This window comes from Acomys russatus, chromosome 13 (genome assembly GCF_903995435.1).
Source record: "Acomys russatus chromosome 13, mAcoRus1.1, whole genome shotgun sequence".
Lineage (NCBI taxonomy): Eukaryota > Metazoa > Chordata > Mammalia > Rodentia > Muridae > Acomys > Acomys russatus.
In genome coordinates, this window is record NC_067149.1 from 14569581 (window position 1) to 14585518 (window position 15938).

Here is a 15938-nt window from a genome sequence, read left to right on the forward strand (position 1 = left end):
GGACAGGTGTCCTTGATGGTCCCGGGGATTTAAAGCTTCATCTAGGAGCAGGTCCCTGCGTAGCTGCGTCCTCCAGACTGAGACATATCCTAAAGAGAAAGGAGGCTCACATGACTCTGGCAGACCTCCAAACTTAGTGAAGCCACTTCTGGGGTTCTATAAGCAGTAAATGGCCATTGTGAGTGGTGGGGGGACTGTGATGGAACTACCTACCTGCTGTTCACGGACTTTTAATGATGCAGGGTTTTTTTTTTCTTGTTCTTTTTGGTTTTTCGAGACAGGGTTTCTCTGTGTAGTCTTGGCTGTCCTGGACTCTCCTTGTAGACCAGGCTGGTCTCAAACTCACAGAGATCCATCTGCCTCTGCTTCCCTGAGTGCTTGCATTACATTTCCTGTGCTGATGTGAGCACCTGTAAGAAACCCCGATCAAGTCCCTGATTCACCGTGGTGGCTGTGGTGGTTTGAGTGAGAACGGCTCCCATGGGCTCACAGGCTCTGAGAGGAACAGCAACGTCACCCTGGAGTGATAAACCATGCAACCCAGGCCAATCCAACAAGATGTGCTTTGACCTTACATGGCCACCATCACACACAGGTGAAATGGCTGAGGCAATGCCATCCGGGCCCAACTTCATCTTAGGTCTGTTTGCTCACTTTTCAGCTCTCCACTCCCAACAGCCACCTCTGCCTTGGCAATGCTTCAAGGACTGCCCGTGACCTTGACTATGGTCCAAATGTGTTAAACAGTGCCAGGAAGATACTGGGGAGCCTTGAAAAGGAAGCAGATGTTTCTCAGCTGTTCTAACTCCTTCACTATGTACCCTTCCCAGCAGTGATATGATTATGGTTTCATCTGTTACAATGCTGTAACCCTGAGCTTGGGCACCAAGAAGATTTTCAAAGGCGTGAGCTCATCTTAGTCTGGTTGTTAATTTTAAAAAAGGGCCCGACCCTTCTAACTTGCTCAACCAGAATGGTTGCCAATAACTATCACATGTAAATCATTTCACAGGCACACCACACAGACACACACACACACACACACACACACACACACACACACACACACACACACACACAAAGTAAATAAATGTAATAGGTTTTGTAAATGATCAACCAAAAAAAAATGATTTAGTCAATTCTAGGTACACTGTACAAGTTGTCCAAATCACTCCTGTCATTTTCATTAATACTAGGTAAATTAATATGGAAAGCTGGTTGGCTCTGAGGGAAAGCATACAGGAGTAGACGCCCTAGAGGAAGAGGTAGTCTTCCTGCCATATCCTGTGCAGTGAGCACCTTTGGCAGGCCACCTGCCAGTGATTGCTGGTTCAAGATGGGAGTGGACATATTCTAAGAGCTGAAACTTGAAGTACTTACATTTTACCATTTGTGGTCAAGGGCATCTGTTTCAAACCTCCCACAGGGCTGGAGAGATGGCAGAGTGGTCAAGAGCACTTGTTGCTCCGGCAGAAGATCTTGGTGGCCCACAATCATCTTTAATTCTACGTACAGAGGATCTGACACCTTCTGGCCTCTATGGTACCAGGCATCCAAGGGGTACATATACATATAGGCAAACACCCATGTACAAAATATGTTGTCTAACAGTTTCTTTTGAGATCAAAACATTACATCCCGAAAGGAGGCTCCTTAAGCAGGAAGATGAACAACTCACATTAGCTTCAGGAAGTCCCTGAAACTGACCAAATTCACTAGGCCCCCTCCCCCACCCTTAAAGTAATCAATAAAGTGAGAAAGAAGACTCTCAAACTGAGAGCAGGCCAGTAGTTGCCTAGAAAAAGGATAAACCAGCCAAGATGCCTGGAATAAGTTTAGACCAGAATCACTGGGAAAGGAGAGTCTCCAGCCTGTTGTAATGCCGGTGTCTTAGTCATCTCTGCTCCAGTATCACCTCGCTGGCATTCCTGTAAGTAACCCACAATAAAACTCATTAGTCCATCAAGTCAGACTTGGTGGTCTTTGTACTTTGGTCTGTCATGAGCTCCCTACCTGGGGTGAGCAGACATGCGTGGTGTTGCATCTCACCAGGAATATTTTAGCGGCATAATGTAAGTCTAAGAAAGAAACCATTTCTTCACCTCAACCACTGGAAAGCACAGTTTGGCAAGACACACGTGTGCTTTGCAATGATCTGTGGCTCCCCATGACCTTATCAAACAATTCTCTTTCCTTCTATTTTTTTAAAGATTTTCTTTTTGTTCCTTTTCTATACATTGGTATTTTGCCTGGATTTCTGAGAGATTGCATCCACTGAAACTGGGGTTACAGATCCTTGCGAGGAGCCATGTGGACACTGGAAATCGAACTCAGTTTCTCGGCTCAAGCGATGTTCATAACCACTGAGCCATCTCCCCAGCCCATTCTATTTTTTTTAAATGAAAGGTATACAATATAAAATTAGCTTATAGTTGCACTGTAAGTATTTGTGACCTTTGGTCCATCCAGGTGTCGTGCCTTAACTCTATTCCTCAAACCCTAAGCATTCCCAGCAGCCTAAGAAGCAACTTCAGCTCCAGCAGTGGCTGCTTCCTTCTCTGTCTCCCCAAACCTTGGCCATCTCCATTTTACCAGGTTGACTGCATTTGGGCTCAGAGTTCACGGCACTATTTCCTATTGGTCATGTGGCCCTCCCAACACTAGCACATCTTCCTCCTTGTCTTTGCCCACTCTGACTCAGCACTGTCAATCCCACGCACACGTCCATGCTGCCATCAGCGCACAGAGCATGGGCTCCATGTTTGCATCCTTCAGCAAGAGACAAGGAAGCCTCGCTGACTATTGTGGAAGTAGTTCAAGACCACTGAGGACATCGCTTTCCTGCTCCTGGATACGGCTGCATGGCACCTCAGAAGGCTCCGTTCAGGGTGGACATTTAAGGGCTGGTCATAGCCTTCGGGTGCACAAAGCACTATGTCCCCTTTTCTATTCATCAGGCAACATGGCAGCTGGTGGATCCCTCATGGGGAACGCATTCCTGGAGCATAGAGGGAACTCTCCATGGCAGCCAGGATTCCCACAGGACAAGTCTCTTCCTGACTCACAGGACATGTTTGGATGCAGCCAGCAATCTTTACTGCCCTTGAGAGGCTGCCATGTCTGCAGAGGAAGAGCAGGGGTGGGGCAGGGAGGTCCAGGGGCAGCTCAGGGGGTGTTTCCAGGAGCAGAGTCAATGAGCAGGAGAGATCCCAGTAGTGAGTGGGGGTGGGGTTGGCGGTGGGGTAACGCAGCTTTCCCTGGTGCCCAGGACTGGCTCATTACCTACTTTGGCAGTCTTTCCATGCAAGACCTGCTTGGCCTCTCTGCTCCTGTGATTTGGCTCAAGGATGGCTTATTCAGCTAGGTACAAAATGAGGAAAACCATTCTTTTTGTGCCAGTGTCACTGTTTTGACTTCCCCTGGGGATGTGAACAACCATCTGGTCAAACCATAGAGGGCACCAGGACAGACAGACAAACGAACAAGCATGAGTCTATTCAAGTCAAGTTGGACAAACCAGTTTATTGGGGCTGTTTATAGGAACATGGGAAGGGTCCTTACAGGAGCATGGGTAGTCCCGCATTAAGTAAAGTCCTCCATTGATTGCATACAATCTGCAACACTCAGGTTCCTAAGGGACTTCTCTCTGCCAGTAAGTGTTTCCTGCTTGGTGACCTTAGGGAAGATCCCTTTCCTGAGTCTTCTAGCCCCTACCAGCTCTCCACAGGAGGATGGCTCAAGTCAGACCAAACAGACAACCCAATTCCAGATCTTGAATCTTTCTGCACCCTCTTCCATCCTCCTCTAAACCTTGGAGCAGATGACATATGCATCTATTTTTTTTTTTCCATTCATGACATAATATGGGGCTGTACCAAAGGAACAGTCACTTTTTCTCAGCAATTTGACACGTTCTGAGTCTGAAGTAACCCTCACTCACTGTGCAATCTCCCTGCACAACTGAGGCTGCACTGCAGGCATCTGTGGGCACAAACACCAATGTTGTGAAGGCCGCTGACACATTACACATGCTTAATAAGGAATAAGACAATAGAAGCAGTCTCCTCACTGTGGCCTGTGGCCTCCACAGCCACAGGATTTCATCCTGGCTTAGAATACTCAATAGCGTTCCCTCCCATAGAGGCACTAAGTTTAACCAAAGAGCATCTGCTTGCAAACGTAACAATGGCATTATTGCACCACCGTGGACATCTTCCTGGCATGTAACAGTTCAGCACACAGGTTCCAGAACCGAGCAAGACTCTGCAACAACTGTCCCAGGGCAGCTTGAACGGAGCCTCTTGCCACTAGAAATCAAGACAGCAGACAGGGACCTTCCAGCTGAGTCTCTGCTTTGTTCTTCCACGTCTTGTGATGTCTCCAGCAGTGAGCTCTTTAGTCCTGGCATGCACCCAAAAGCCATGCATTTGTGATCTGCTGGACATCAGGGCCCTTTTCCTCACAACAACTAGGAAGGCTGCCTATGCCTAGTACTGAAATGTCTACCCAACAACCTCACTAGCTCTGAGAATGCCTTTCTCCACTCTAGAACCTGCTCCAAGTCCTGCACTGCCATCTGCACTGTGGTTCCAGGGTGGTTTTCTTATCTGGAAGACACTTAGGGTTGGGCTTATGAAATCTTTAAGATAATCAGGATCACTGGAGGCTTCCTGCTGCCCAACCCAAGCAAGGGCCAAGTGACTCTGGGATTTTTCTCTAGGGGGACACATTCATGACAACTCATGATCCCATATCCTCTCGTGGATCCACACCAATGTTTCCTGTTTGCTATCCACTTAGTTGTGCTTTCCCACAGACCGGGACCAAATAAGGTATAAAGGATCAGGAAGCCAGGAGAGGCCATTTTAATCACTCTCACTGCCAACAGAAGTCGCCTTCCTCTCTGAACAAAGGTGACTTAGGGGTAAGATAAGCACTTCATTATGACACTTGTCACAAGGCACATGCCAGCCTGACCTGTGACTGTGCTGTGCCTGGACCACAGGAGGCTCCTTTAAACACAAGTCTTACATTTCTCTGTAAGTGGCAGCTTTGGTGTTTCAGAAAAGCCTATGTTCTTTCTGAGTCCATTCTAGCTACTCTGAAAAGAACCTAAATCCCTCTGGGCTGCTAGAACTTTAGCTCACCAAGGTCACTTGCCCTGTGGTCTTGAGACCACCTAGCTGAAACTGGTATCTAATTGACTCCTGAGTGAAATGTAAGTTGAGTTTTGTGGTAGCACTGGAAAGATGAAAGAGTGACACTTAAAAAGGCAGAATGGAGCAGGTAGCCAACACCCACAACTCACCACCAGCAAGACTGATCTGATAGGGAAAAAACAAGAACAAAAAAACAAAAAACAAAACAAACAAAAACAAAACAAAACTGAGCTATTGGGATAGGTGGCAAAAACTGCCAGGGTTTGATTGTTCCTACAGCACAGTGAACTGCAGCCTCAAAGACATGGGGAAAAAAAGAAAGAAAGAAAGAAAGAAAGAAAGAAAGAAAGAAAGAAAGAAAAAGATCACATCTCTGGTTCCACAGTGAAAGGGAGAGAGTGAGTGAAGTGAAGGATAGAAAGACCCTCTAACCTCATGGGTATGCTGACATAGTACTGGCCTGTCTTCTGGAAGCCCATGGCCTGGTAGAGAGCCACAGCACTATACTGCACAATGGTGGTCTCAAGGACAACATCGCTGTAGCCCTGGTCCCGCGCGAACTGGAGGACAGTTCTGACCAGCGCTTTCGCTATCCCCTGCCCTCGATGCTGTGAGGACACAGACAGGCGAAAGAGCTCCAGCTGCTTCCTCCCCACTGGAGGATCCTTGACTGGCAGAGCAGCCACTGTGCCCACCACCTGCCCCCCAGACTCAGCTACCCAGAAGCAGGAGCCACGTGCATTCAGGTAGGACTTGGTGATGTCAGCCATGTCTTTGCACAAACATGTAGCCACAAAATTTCTCCAAGATAGCCAGACACGGAGCCTCAGGCCAAGGAGTGTGAGGAGGCTGCACACTGTAGCCAGGGGCCAGGAGCCAGACCCCAGGGCTATGGCTATGGGCACCCCAAGTAAGAGCAGGAGAGTATGGGGCAGTGTCAACATGTGGCGGAAGGCAGCGGGGACGTGCTCTGCCATGCCACTGGAGAACAAGTCCAGGACCCTCTTGTGGTCCCTCTCCTGGTATTGGCGGATGTGATAAGGAGCCATGGAGACTCCTGGCTCTCAAGTATCAGTGGTCACAAGACCTTCTTGCACAGCTTCCCTCAGCCTGCAGGAAACAGAGGAAGCCAAGTCAGTGCCCCAATCCCCTCCCAGCCTCCCAGAACCAGGGAGATGCATTCTCAGGTGTGCCTCTGTCAACAACCATTAGGAAGCAGGGCAACAGTACTGAGAAAAACTATCAGGTCATTGTCACCTACTGACTCCATGTTTCCTCCCTCTTCTATCCACCTGACCCTGGGACATGTCCCATGACCTCATTAGCCTATGTACCCTCATCTGTAAAACAACACCTGGTTTCTAGGCTGCTCTGAGGATTTAATAGAGGAAACTGACCTTTAAGAGTTGAGGTGACACACTGTGGATAGAGGACGTGCTATTCTGAGATCTTTGTTTCCTCTTCCAGGTCCAGACATCCAAAACTCCTCTGTTCCCAGGTGCAAGTTGCAACAAATGCTCTTTCGAGCAATTTGAAAAATTCACTTTATACAGAGTTTTGACAAAAGATCAACCCAATAACTCTCCACCCATGGGTCTCCAGGAAGGTTGTGGGACTCCCGACCACAGAGACCCCAAGTTTTACCCCTGTGACCTCTAACAGATCTGGGTACACAGTTTGAAGTGTCCAGGATGGTGTGAGCCTCCGATGATATCCTGAAAAGCCTACCACGGGGCCGCTGAACTTCTAGGGCACAGATCTGGCCTGGCACCTCATTGGCTGTTTCTTGGACAATTATAAACCGAAGGTCAAGAACTGAAATGTGACAAAGGCTGGAACCCACATCTGTTCATCTTAGGCTTAACCTGGGGCGGGATGTGTGTGTTGGCGGGGGGGGGGGGTGGGGGGGTGGGGGAGGGTAAGCTGGCTGTGGCTAACCATTGTGCGAAGCCTCTCTCTCCTTGCTGTCCCTTCTTTAATGCAGATAGCATCTTTCACTCAGTGCCCTTTGCCACCTCTGGATTCCAGCTTAGTCATTGGCATTGGCACACACATGCTGGGAGAGGCCTGTGCTCACGACCAGCTGGGTTTCTCTTCGTGGAACTTCATCACCCTTAATGTACACCTCAAGTACCCTTAAAGTACAAATGTTCCCTTAAAGTACACCTCAGGTGGGACAAGTCTGAAAAGACAAAACAAAACAGAAAAGCCAGTGAAGTGTGACGCCAGCACGTACTGTAGTGAAGGGGAGACGCCTCAGGATCACAGCACCTCACCAGCCTGCCCTGCAGCTTCCTGTGCTCCATGCTTGTGTAAGCACTGTATGCACTGTTCAGTCTTCACTGTAGCTCTGGGATTCTAGACGGAGGGAACAGATTGGCTCTTTCTTGACTTCAAAATAAATCTCAAAGTAGGCATGGTGGAGGACACCACCTGTAATCCCAGTGTTCAGGAGCCTGGGACTTGGGAGGATTGAGAGTTGGAGGCCAGTCTGGGCCATGTATCAAGACACTGTCTCAAAATATTGTCCCCCCCCCCCAAACTTACAGAATAAAGCAGAACACAAACATCTAATGGTATGTCTCATGCCTTTCCCAGGAGTCTACCATCATAGAACACTTGCTTCTTGCTCTCTGGAGCTCTTCCATTGACTACCTGCAAACATACCTGTTGCTTGGTTTTCTTACAGTATTAGAAATAAGATGCCTGCTTCATGGCACTTCTCTGTACATTGCGTATAGTGGCCATGTCTCTTAGAACTGTCTCTTTAAAAATGAACTTGAGATTTTTGTTTTTCACACTAAGCCTGTCTTTCAGGACTCTGTGTATTTGGTTTATTCAGAGTTATTTGAAACAGTTTATTCCTGAGCACAATTCCTGGAAATGTTCGGAGACCCTGCAGCACCCACGCTGTGCTCACTTCCTCCTTCTGCTTCGCCCAGGTACTCACTGTCCACTGGTCCCATTGTGGGCGACTTGGTTGAGGGGAGCCTGGTCTCTTCACCATTAATGCCTTTCCTCCACTGCTGTTCTCGGAGTTGAACAATCTCTCAGACTCAAATTGCTGTGCTGGAATTAAACTTGAGATCTGAGAAATGCCTAGATCCAGGGATCTCAATAAATCTACAACATTACCTCTTCCTCTACTCTCAAAAACTTCCACGTGCTGGGATGAAGGCTGAGAACAGCTACACCGAGATTCTACTTTTAAAATAAATAAAAAAAATATTGAGGAGGGGGTGGCAAGGGGGCCACATCCTGCAGGAAGGTAACTTTTGAAGGCTGTTCTTTTCCCTCCCACTGTGGGATCCTGGCATTGAACTTAGCTTCCTCATCCTGAGAACAGTGGGAGGACAAAAAGGCAGGAGGTCCTCAGTGGATCTCGGTATGTGACCTGTTGCTGTCTGCACTACGAATGCACAAGTTAGCCTGGTGCACTGCACCCTAATGCCTTTCTAGGGCAAAGTGCCCCACAGCACTCCTAATGCCAGGTCAGGGATGAGGCTGCCCCGCAGCAGTCTGGCAAGCAATGCCAATCCCTAGCCACTTTTCTTCCCTTTGGGCTGTTGCACTGCTGGGACAGCTGATGTGGTCATTTACTGAGTTAGAGAGATGGCTTGTGAAGCTTTCATTTCTCTCATTGTGATGTCTTTCGTGCTTGTGAGCCTCTGGCCAAGAAATCAAATAAAGTAGGGCCATTTCCCAGGGAAGAAAGAAGTTAAGGGAAGTGCCCCATGTCTCTCAAAGGATAGTTTCAAGCCTATTTAAGAGCAGTGTTCTCAGCCGGGCGTGGTGGCGCACGCCTTTAATCCTAGCACTCGGGAGGCAGAGGCAGGCGGATCGCTGTGAGTTCGAGGCCAGCCTGATCTACAGAGTGAGTCCAGGATGGCCAAGGCTACACAGAGAAACCCTGTCTCGAAAAACCAAAAAAAAAAAAAAAAAAAAAAAAAAAAAAAAAAAAGAGCAGTGTTCTCTGTACTACCCAGTTACAACCAGGGCCTGCGCCCTGCTTTACAAAAGCTGCTCCTTTCTAGCTAGAATGAACTGCTGGGAGGAGAGGGCATGTAGGAGCTGGGGACACGTCTCTATCCAAAAAGCACTTGCTACACAAGCATTGGGACCTGAGTGGGATCCCCAACATCCACGTTAAAAAGCCAGGCATGGTGGCCTGCCGTGTAATCCTGGCTCTGAGGAGGTAGAGACAAAGGAATCCCTAGGGCTCTCTGCAGCCTTTGTACCCTAAGATGGGATCTGGGCCAGTGAGAGGCTGTCTCAAAAAGAAGGTGGAGGACTGGGGAATGAAATCTGAAGTTGACGTCCACCCAACCTCTGCATTCCCGTGGGTGGGCACCTACATATGGGTATTCCAGCCTACACAGGGCAGGTGGGGGTGGGGGAGGCAGAGGAGGTGGCGGTGAAGAGGTGTTTTCGTGGGTCAGGTGTATTTGGCTTCTTGGATGAAAAGCCAGCTGGGAGAAGGTGGAGGAGGGGCTGTGTAACCCAGTGGTCACTGTTGCTCCCCAGGCTTGGGAAAGACAAGCAAGGCTCTGAGCCAGCATGGAAGAGGTGTTTTTTGGCGCAACCCATCCCCCATCAGAACCCAGCCTGCCCTAAGCCCCCAGCTTCCTCTTAGGAGACCCAGTGCTCATGGGCTGTCTATGGCCTCCTGCTGCCAACTTCCTACTTCAGCCCACCCCAATGTGTGCCCACTCAGAGCCTGGAGCTGTCTGTGCTGGCTCTTGGCCACTCCTGGCTTTAGTGTTGTTTTTCCTGGCTTCACTGCAACTCCTTTCAGTCACGATGGACAGTAAAGCATGGCCTTCTGGGTCAGTTGCTTTGGGGACAAAATTTAGATGCATCACAACTGGCTGTCCTAGATGCCTTCACAGCCCTTTGTGCCCGGGTCCGCACTTTCCCTCCTGCCCATCCTGTCCTAGAAACTTCTATACTGCCCCAGCCAGAGCAGCAAGAGGCCACTCTTGTGTACACGCATATCCCCCTGAGAAGTCAGAGTTTTCTGGCACTTCTGTTTTTGATGCTGTCTCACCTCCTGGCAGAATTTCGCTCACTGGGGGAGTCTCAGGAGCTGACTTTCCCCTTTCACAAAGTAGTGTTTCAATGCATAGGAAACAGCTACACAGCTATTTCACTAAAGAAAGCCCAGCAGTAAGAGAAAAGTGATAAAAGCACTTTCCCTCCTAATTTCCAAATAGGAAATTCAGTGACTATTCTATTTCTGGGAAATCAGAGCGGTTGTGTATGAAGGCAATACAACTCTGGGCTTAAGCACGGGTGGCAGTTGGAAATGTACTTTTCCTGAAACCCTGGGGTGAATGAACTTTCTTGGTATTTCATATAATTCTGCATGTCTGTCTGTCTGTCTCTCTTTAGTTTTTTGAGACAGGGTTTCTCTGTGTAGCTTGACTGCCCTGGACTCCCTTTGTAGACCAGGCTGGCCTCGAACTCACAGCGATCCGCCTGCCTCTGCCTCCCGAGTGCTGGGATTAAAGGCGTGCGCCACCACTCCTGGCAGTTGGGCATGTCTCTTTAATGAAAGTCTCCACTCTGAGCACGTGAACATGAACTAAAACAGTTCAGGCCCCTGGCATTTTGGTCTTTTCCCCCAACAACCCTTCGATGCTTACTTACATCTGTCTCCAGCACCTGGGGCTCCTGTCTTGTTCATGGACTGGGTTTAGCTGTAATGAAATCTGTGCGAGTGAAGACTGCACTAAAAACTCAGTGTATATGTGTATGAAACTCTCAGAGAATTAAAAAAAAAAAAAAAAAAGTGGACTCAAGGCATCATTTCTAACTCTGAGAAGGTCAATGACAGGCCAAAGCTCATAGCCTCCTGGAACAGAGGACCAGAGCGGCCTCCATGTTCACTTCCCATGTTTACAGTTTACAGTCAACTAGGTGTCCTGGGGCTGGGTGAGCCGCCCCTTCCAGCCCTGCAGAAGCGTCTGACCCACAGACTCCAATGTGAGAGGCGTGTAGTAGTATTTTTGCATTGTTTCTAATATGACAGATGGGGCTAGATATATGAAACCCAGGCACCCCAGAAACCTAGAGTGCAGCACAGCCCCCAAGCCTCACTCAGCCATCATATGTATTAGAACTGATGTGTACCAGCAAGGAGCTTTTATTGTTCATCACACTGGCATGATGGGGTCCATTGCGTCTTGTAGCAGAGTGTACTGGGGTATGCTTGCTGCACAGGAGCGTAGGTCACAGCTAGGTCACAGCCCCCCTTCCTAGGCAGAAGGGAAGGAGTACTTTAACTGAACTGTACAAATAGCTACTAACCTCCAGAACATACTCATGAAGTACTGGCCTGTCCTCTGGAAACCCAAGCCCAGGTAGAGAGTCATAGCACCTTGCTGCAGTGTGCTGGTCTCAAGGAGAACATCGCTGTAGCCCTGGTCCCGTGCAAACTGGAGGACAGTTCTGATGAGCGCTTTCGCTATCCCCTGTCCTCGATGCTGTGAGGACACAGACAGGCGAAAGAGCTCCAGCTGCTTCCTCCCCACTGGAGGATCCTTGACTGGCAGAGCAGCCACTGTGCCCACCACCTGCCTCCCAGACTCAGCCACCCAGAAGCAGGAGCCACGTGCATTCAGGTAGGACTTGGTGATGTCAGCCATGTCTGTGCGCAAACATTTGGCCACATACTCCTTCCAGGGCTGTCTGGCAAGAAGGCGCAGGAGCAGGAGCAGAAAGAAGACACAGAACATGGCCAGCAGCCAGGAGCCAGACACCAGAGCCAGGGCAAGGGGCGCCCCAAGTAAGAGCAGGAGGGTTCGGGGCAGCAGTAGGATGTGGCAGAAGGTGGCTGGGATGTGCTCCTCCATGCCCTTGGAAAACAGGTCCACGACACTTTTATGGTCACTGTCCTGGTACTGGCGGATGTGATAAGTAGCCATTAGAGACTTCTGGGTCTCAAATCTTGGCATCCGGGACAGACAGCTTTACTTGCCTGCACACCTTCCCTGAGCCCTGCAGAAGAGAGGAGCCATGTGAATCTCCTGACCGCCCCCTTCCCAACCTCCCAGGAACCGTGCACATCCCGTTCAAGGGTGTGTCTTTCTGCTGTTACCAGAGAGAAGCAGGACACTAACCCCTAAAGCAGGACTTGACTGTTCCCCTGCCTCCGTTCCCTTTGTAGCATCTAGCCAGGTGGTGCTGGCTGTCTCTTATCCTCTTTGAGCAGGTGCATGTAGATCTGGGGAAAAAAGAATGCCTGGTTCTCATGCTATGGCCTGTGTGCAAGCAGCATGCATAGAAATTGTTCCCTCTCTGTGGTTACCCGGTTACAGGCCCTTTGGTCTTTGGTACTCAGATGGTACTTTTGTGCAGGAAGATGTGATGTCCCAAGAACTGTGTTTCCTGGTCACGGTCCCTACATTCCAGAGCTGTGTTTCCAAGCTCACGTTTCAACAAACCCTCTTCTTTCCCCTGATTAGAAATACTTGATGGCAAAACGTTAATCCTCACACCATCACTTTTGAATCCTGTGCAACACAGGCCCCACCCTTGCCTCTCTTTCCTCTCACCTGGAACCACAGAGTCAGGGGTGTCTGAAATGGTTCCACCTCTGAGCAGCAATACGTACAATCTGCTGGCACCTTCCTTTGCTCTGGGCAACAGACCCAGGGAGGCAACTCCCTGATGGCTCCAGAATAATTATAAACCAAAGTCTAAGAACTGGAGTGTGGCAGTGGAGGTGGCACACATGCATTTTCCTTGTGACCCCAGGGATTATACCCAGACAGGCGAGCTCTGGCATGGCACACTTTGGAATCCTGCCTCCTTCTTCCTGTTCCCTCTAATTCCCAGCCTGGACACCTGAATGCACCTGCTAGGATAGTGTTTCTCAATTAACCTGGGGGCCAAAGAACCTTTTAACAGGGATCACCTGAGACCACTGGAAATACCAGATAGTGACATTACAATTCAAAACAGTAGCAAAGTTACAGTTATAAAGCAGCAAGGAATATAATTTTATTGTTGGGGGCTACTACAACAGGAGGAACCGTCTGTTATGGAACTGTATTAAAGGGTCACAGCATTAGGAAGGTTGAGACCCACTGTGCTAGTGCTAGGAAAAAAACGTGTGGTCTGGCCACTTGCCATGTGCTCACGCCCCTGGGCCCAGTGACAGCCTTCTTAGTAGTGCTCATCCCTGCCTCAGCTGTACCTGATCCTCCTACTAAAATGGATCTGGAGCTCGCACTGACCTCCTCACTCCTTAGCCATGGTGGAGGACACAACTGTTGTGCCTCATGGACACTTTTCAGTCCCAGAAAATGACAGTTCCCGGGTAGAGTAGCTGCTGGAGTTCTGACCCATGCTTGAATCCGAGGATCTTCTCACATCAGCATCGACAGCACCTCCCCCAAGAAAGGAGGAGTGGCTCAACTGGCTCTCTCTCTCTCTCTCTGTGTGTGTGTGTGTGTGTGTGTGCGCGTGTGCACGCCCGTGTGCACGCTCCAAGGATCTTCTCACATCAACATTGACAGCACCTCACCCAAAAGGGGAGGAGTGGCTCAACTGGCTCGCTGTGTGTGTGTGTTTGCGCACACACATATGAAAAAAGATTTATTTATTTATATGAATACTTTGTCTGCATGTACACCTGCAGGCCAGAAGAGGGCACCAGATCACATTACAGATGGTTGTGAGCCACCATGTAGTTGCTGGGAATTGAACTCAGGACCTCTAGAAGAGCAACCTTAACCTCTGAGACATTTCTTCAGCTCTGAGAATATTTTTTTTTTAAGAGAAAGTATGGGAATATTTTATTCATGTTTAAAGACAGTGTTCCCACCCCTCTCTCTATGGCTACATAGCTGTACTGAAACTCACTGTGTAGACCAGAGTGGTCTCATACTCAGAGAGATCCACCTGCCTCTGCTTCCCTAGGGCTGATATTGAAGACATGTGCCACTATGGCCAGTGAAAGGGAATATTTTAAATAATGAAGGATTTTGAATGGTAAAATAGGGTTTTGCTCTGGATAAAATGACTAGATCTCTCCAAAATGATAAAAGACAATAAATAAATAAAAGAAAAAATAAAAAAGGGGGAGGGGGTAAAATCAGGAAGCTGAAATGAGTGGCAAATGGTCAAAGTAAGGTACACAAAGTCTGTGGATGAAGGTCGGCGTGGTGGCACACGCCTTTAATCCCAGCACTCAGGAGGCAGAGGTAGGCGGATCTCTGTGAGTTTGAGGCCAGCCTGGTCTACAAAGTGAGTCCAGGAGAGGCAGGACTACACAGAGAAACCCTGACTTTGGGCCTGGGAGAAGAGCTGGAAACAAAGTTTGTGGGTGACAACCTAAGGTGGCATAGCCATGTGCTGTTACTGGGATTCCTCAGGTCAAAATTAAGTTCATCCGCACAGCCTGAAATGTAGTACTCTGTTGAAAACAGTGAGTTTTCGTAAGATATTAATCCACTCTCAGCATTTGAAAAAATACTTTAAAAAACCCAAAAAGTGTTTAATTAAGATGCTTATGCTTCTGTTAAGTTTGCCAGAATTTTAACTACTTAGGAAACCCAGTCTTCAGTCGATGTTCATTAATTCTAATTTGTTTAAGTTAACGTCTTTAAATAACCACTTTCATACATATTTTCTCCAGGTGAATTTAATGCCCTATGTATCTGTGTGTAGTGATCCATGTCTGAGCTTGTTTGCAGTTAAAGTCAGAATACAGACGATTCACACAGAATGTGCTCTCTTTTATACAGAATTCACTGTGGCCAACATAATTCTTCTGATATTTCTACTATTTCTAGCCAATTCCATTGAGAATTGGCAAAACCAAATCACAATCTTGCCATTTGGGCAGTCCTGTTATTTAGAGTCCCGGTCTGTATGTCTTCACTTTGACAAAAGACAAGCTTGTTGCTGTACACAGAATTCACTTACTACATCTGTGCGTGGTCATGAACACTGTTCCCCATGACAGGCCTAAAGTTTATTTTTAAGTAGGTGGTGCTGTAGACCTATTATCCTACTCGGCCAAAAAAAACCTACATTTTGCTTCAAAGACAAAAACTAGATAGATTGAGAAATAAATAATGGGGACAGGTACTTTGGCTTTGTGTAATTCTTCCATGTGGTTATACAAACTGTTGTTGGCGCTCTCTCTCTCTCTCTCTCTCTCTCTCTCTCTCTCTCTCTCTCTCGCTGTCTTTGTCTTTCTCTCTCTCTCTCTCTCTCTCTCTCTCTCTCTCTCTCTCGCTGTCTTTGTCTCTCTCTCTCTCTCTCTCTCTCTCTCTCTGTCTCTGTCTCTCTGTCTGTCTGTCTGTCTGTCTGTCTGTCTCACACACACACACACACACACACACACACACACACACACACACTGCATAAGTACAGCCTATACTGGAGAGCCCCATTAGTACTTTTGGAGCTACTAAGACATCAAGCAACAGGATAAATAAAACGTAAAAAGCAGACAAGGCAAGTCTAAGAGCCATTCCCTCCACAGCTCTTAGTTGCCTAGAACTGGATGTAAAGGGTTTATGGCATTAATTCCTTGACATCTCTCACTCATTCACACCCTCAACATAGAATCCGTTCAAACCAGTTAGGCCAGGGCTCATCCCAGGGATGAGAGACAAGATCAAACCGCCACAGTCAATCAACGGACTTCAGAGACGCGGAAAGATGCCAGGATCCAGCCACACTGCCATGATGTAGCTTGTCTGCAATTCCAGCACTTGGGAAGTTGAAGTAGAGAGATTGAAAATTGGAGGACAGTCTGGGCCA

The 15938-nt window shown here is 48.3% G+C and overlaps 2 protein-coding genes across 2 annotated transcripts; both read right to left on the minus strand.

Annotated features, from left to right (window-relative positions):
• Nucleotides 1-5523: 5523 nt before the first annotated feature.
• Nucleotides 5524-6208, minus strand: LOC127196812 (N-acetyltransferase family 8 member 2-like). The gene has a single exon (XM_051154578.1). The coding sequence runs from the start codon at nucleotides 6206-6208 to the stop codon at nucleotides 5525-5527; it is 684 nt and encodes a 227-aa protein (XP_051010535.1). The 3' UTR covers nucleotide 5524.
• Nucleotides 6209-11403: 5195 nt separating this feature from the next.
• Nucleotides 11404-12379, minus strand: LOC127197114 (probable N-acetyltransferase CML1). Its single transcript, XM_051154838.1, has 2 exons — nucleotides 12281-12379; nucleotides 11404-12158 (listed from the first exon to the last, which is right to left on the minus strand). The coding sequence occupies exon 2, from the start codon at nucleotides 12113-12115 to the stop codon at nucleotides 11417-11419; it is 699 nt and encodes a 232-aa protein (XP_051010795.1). The 5' UTR covers nucleotides 12116-12158; nucleotides 12281-12379; the 3' UTR covers nucleotides 11404-11416.
• Between the last annotated feature and the right edge of the window lie 3559 nt (nucleotides 12380-15938).

Coding starts and splice junctions, on each gene's coding strand:
- LOC127196812 (XM_051154578.1), bottom strand. CDS start 6,208: ATGGCTCCTTATCACATCCGCCAATACCAGGAGAGGGACCACAAGAGG.
- LOC127197114 (XM_051154838.1), bottom strand. CDS start 12,115: ATGCCAAGATTTGAGACCCAGAAGTCTCTAATGGCTACTTATCACATC.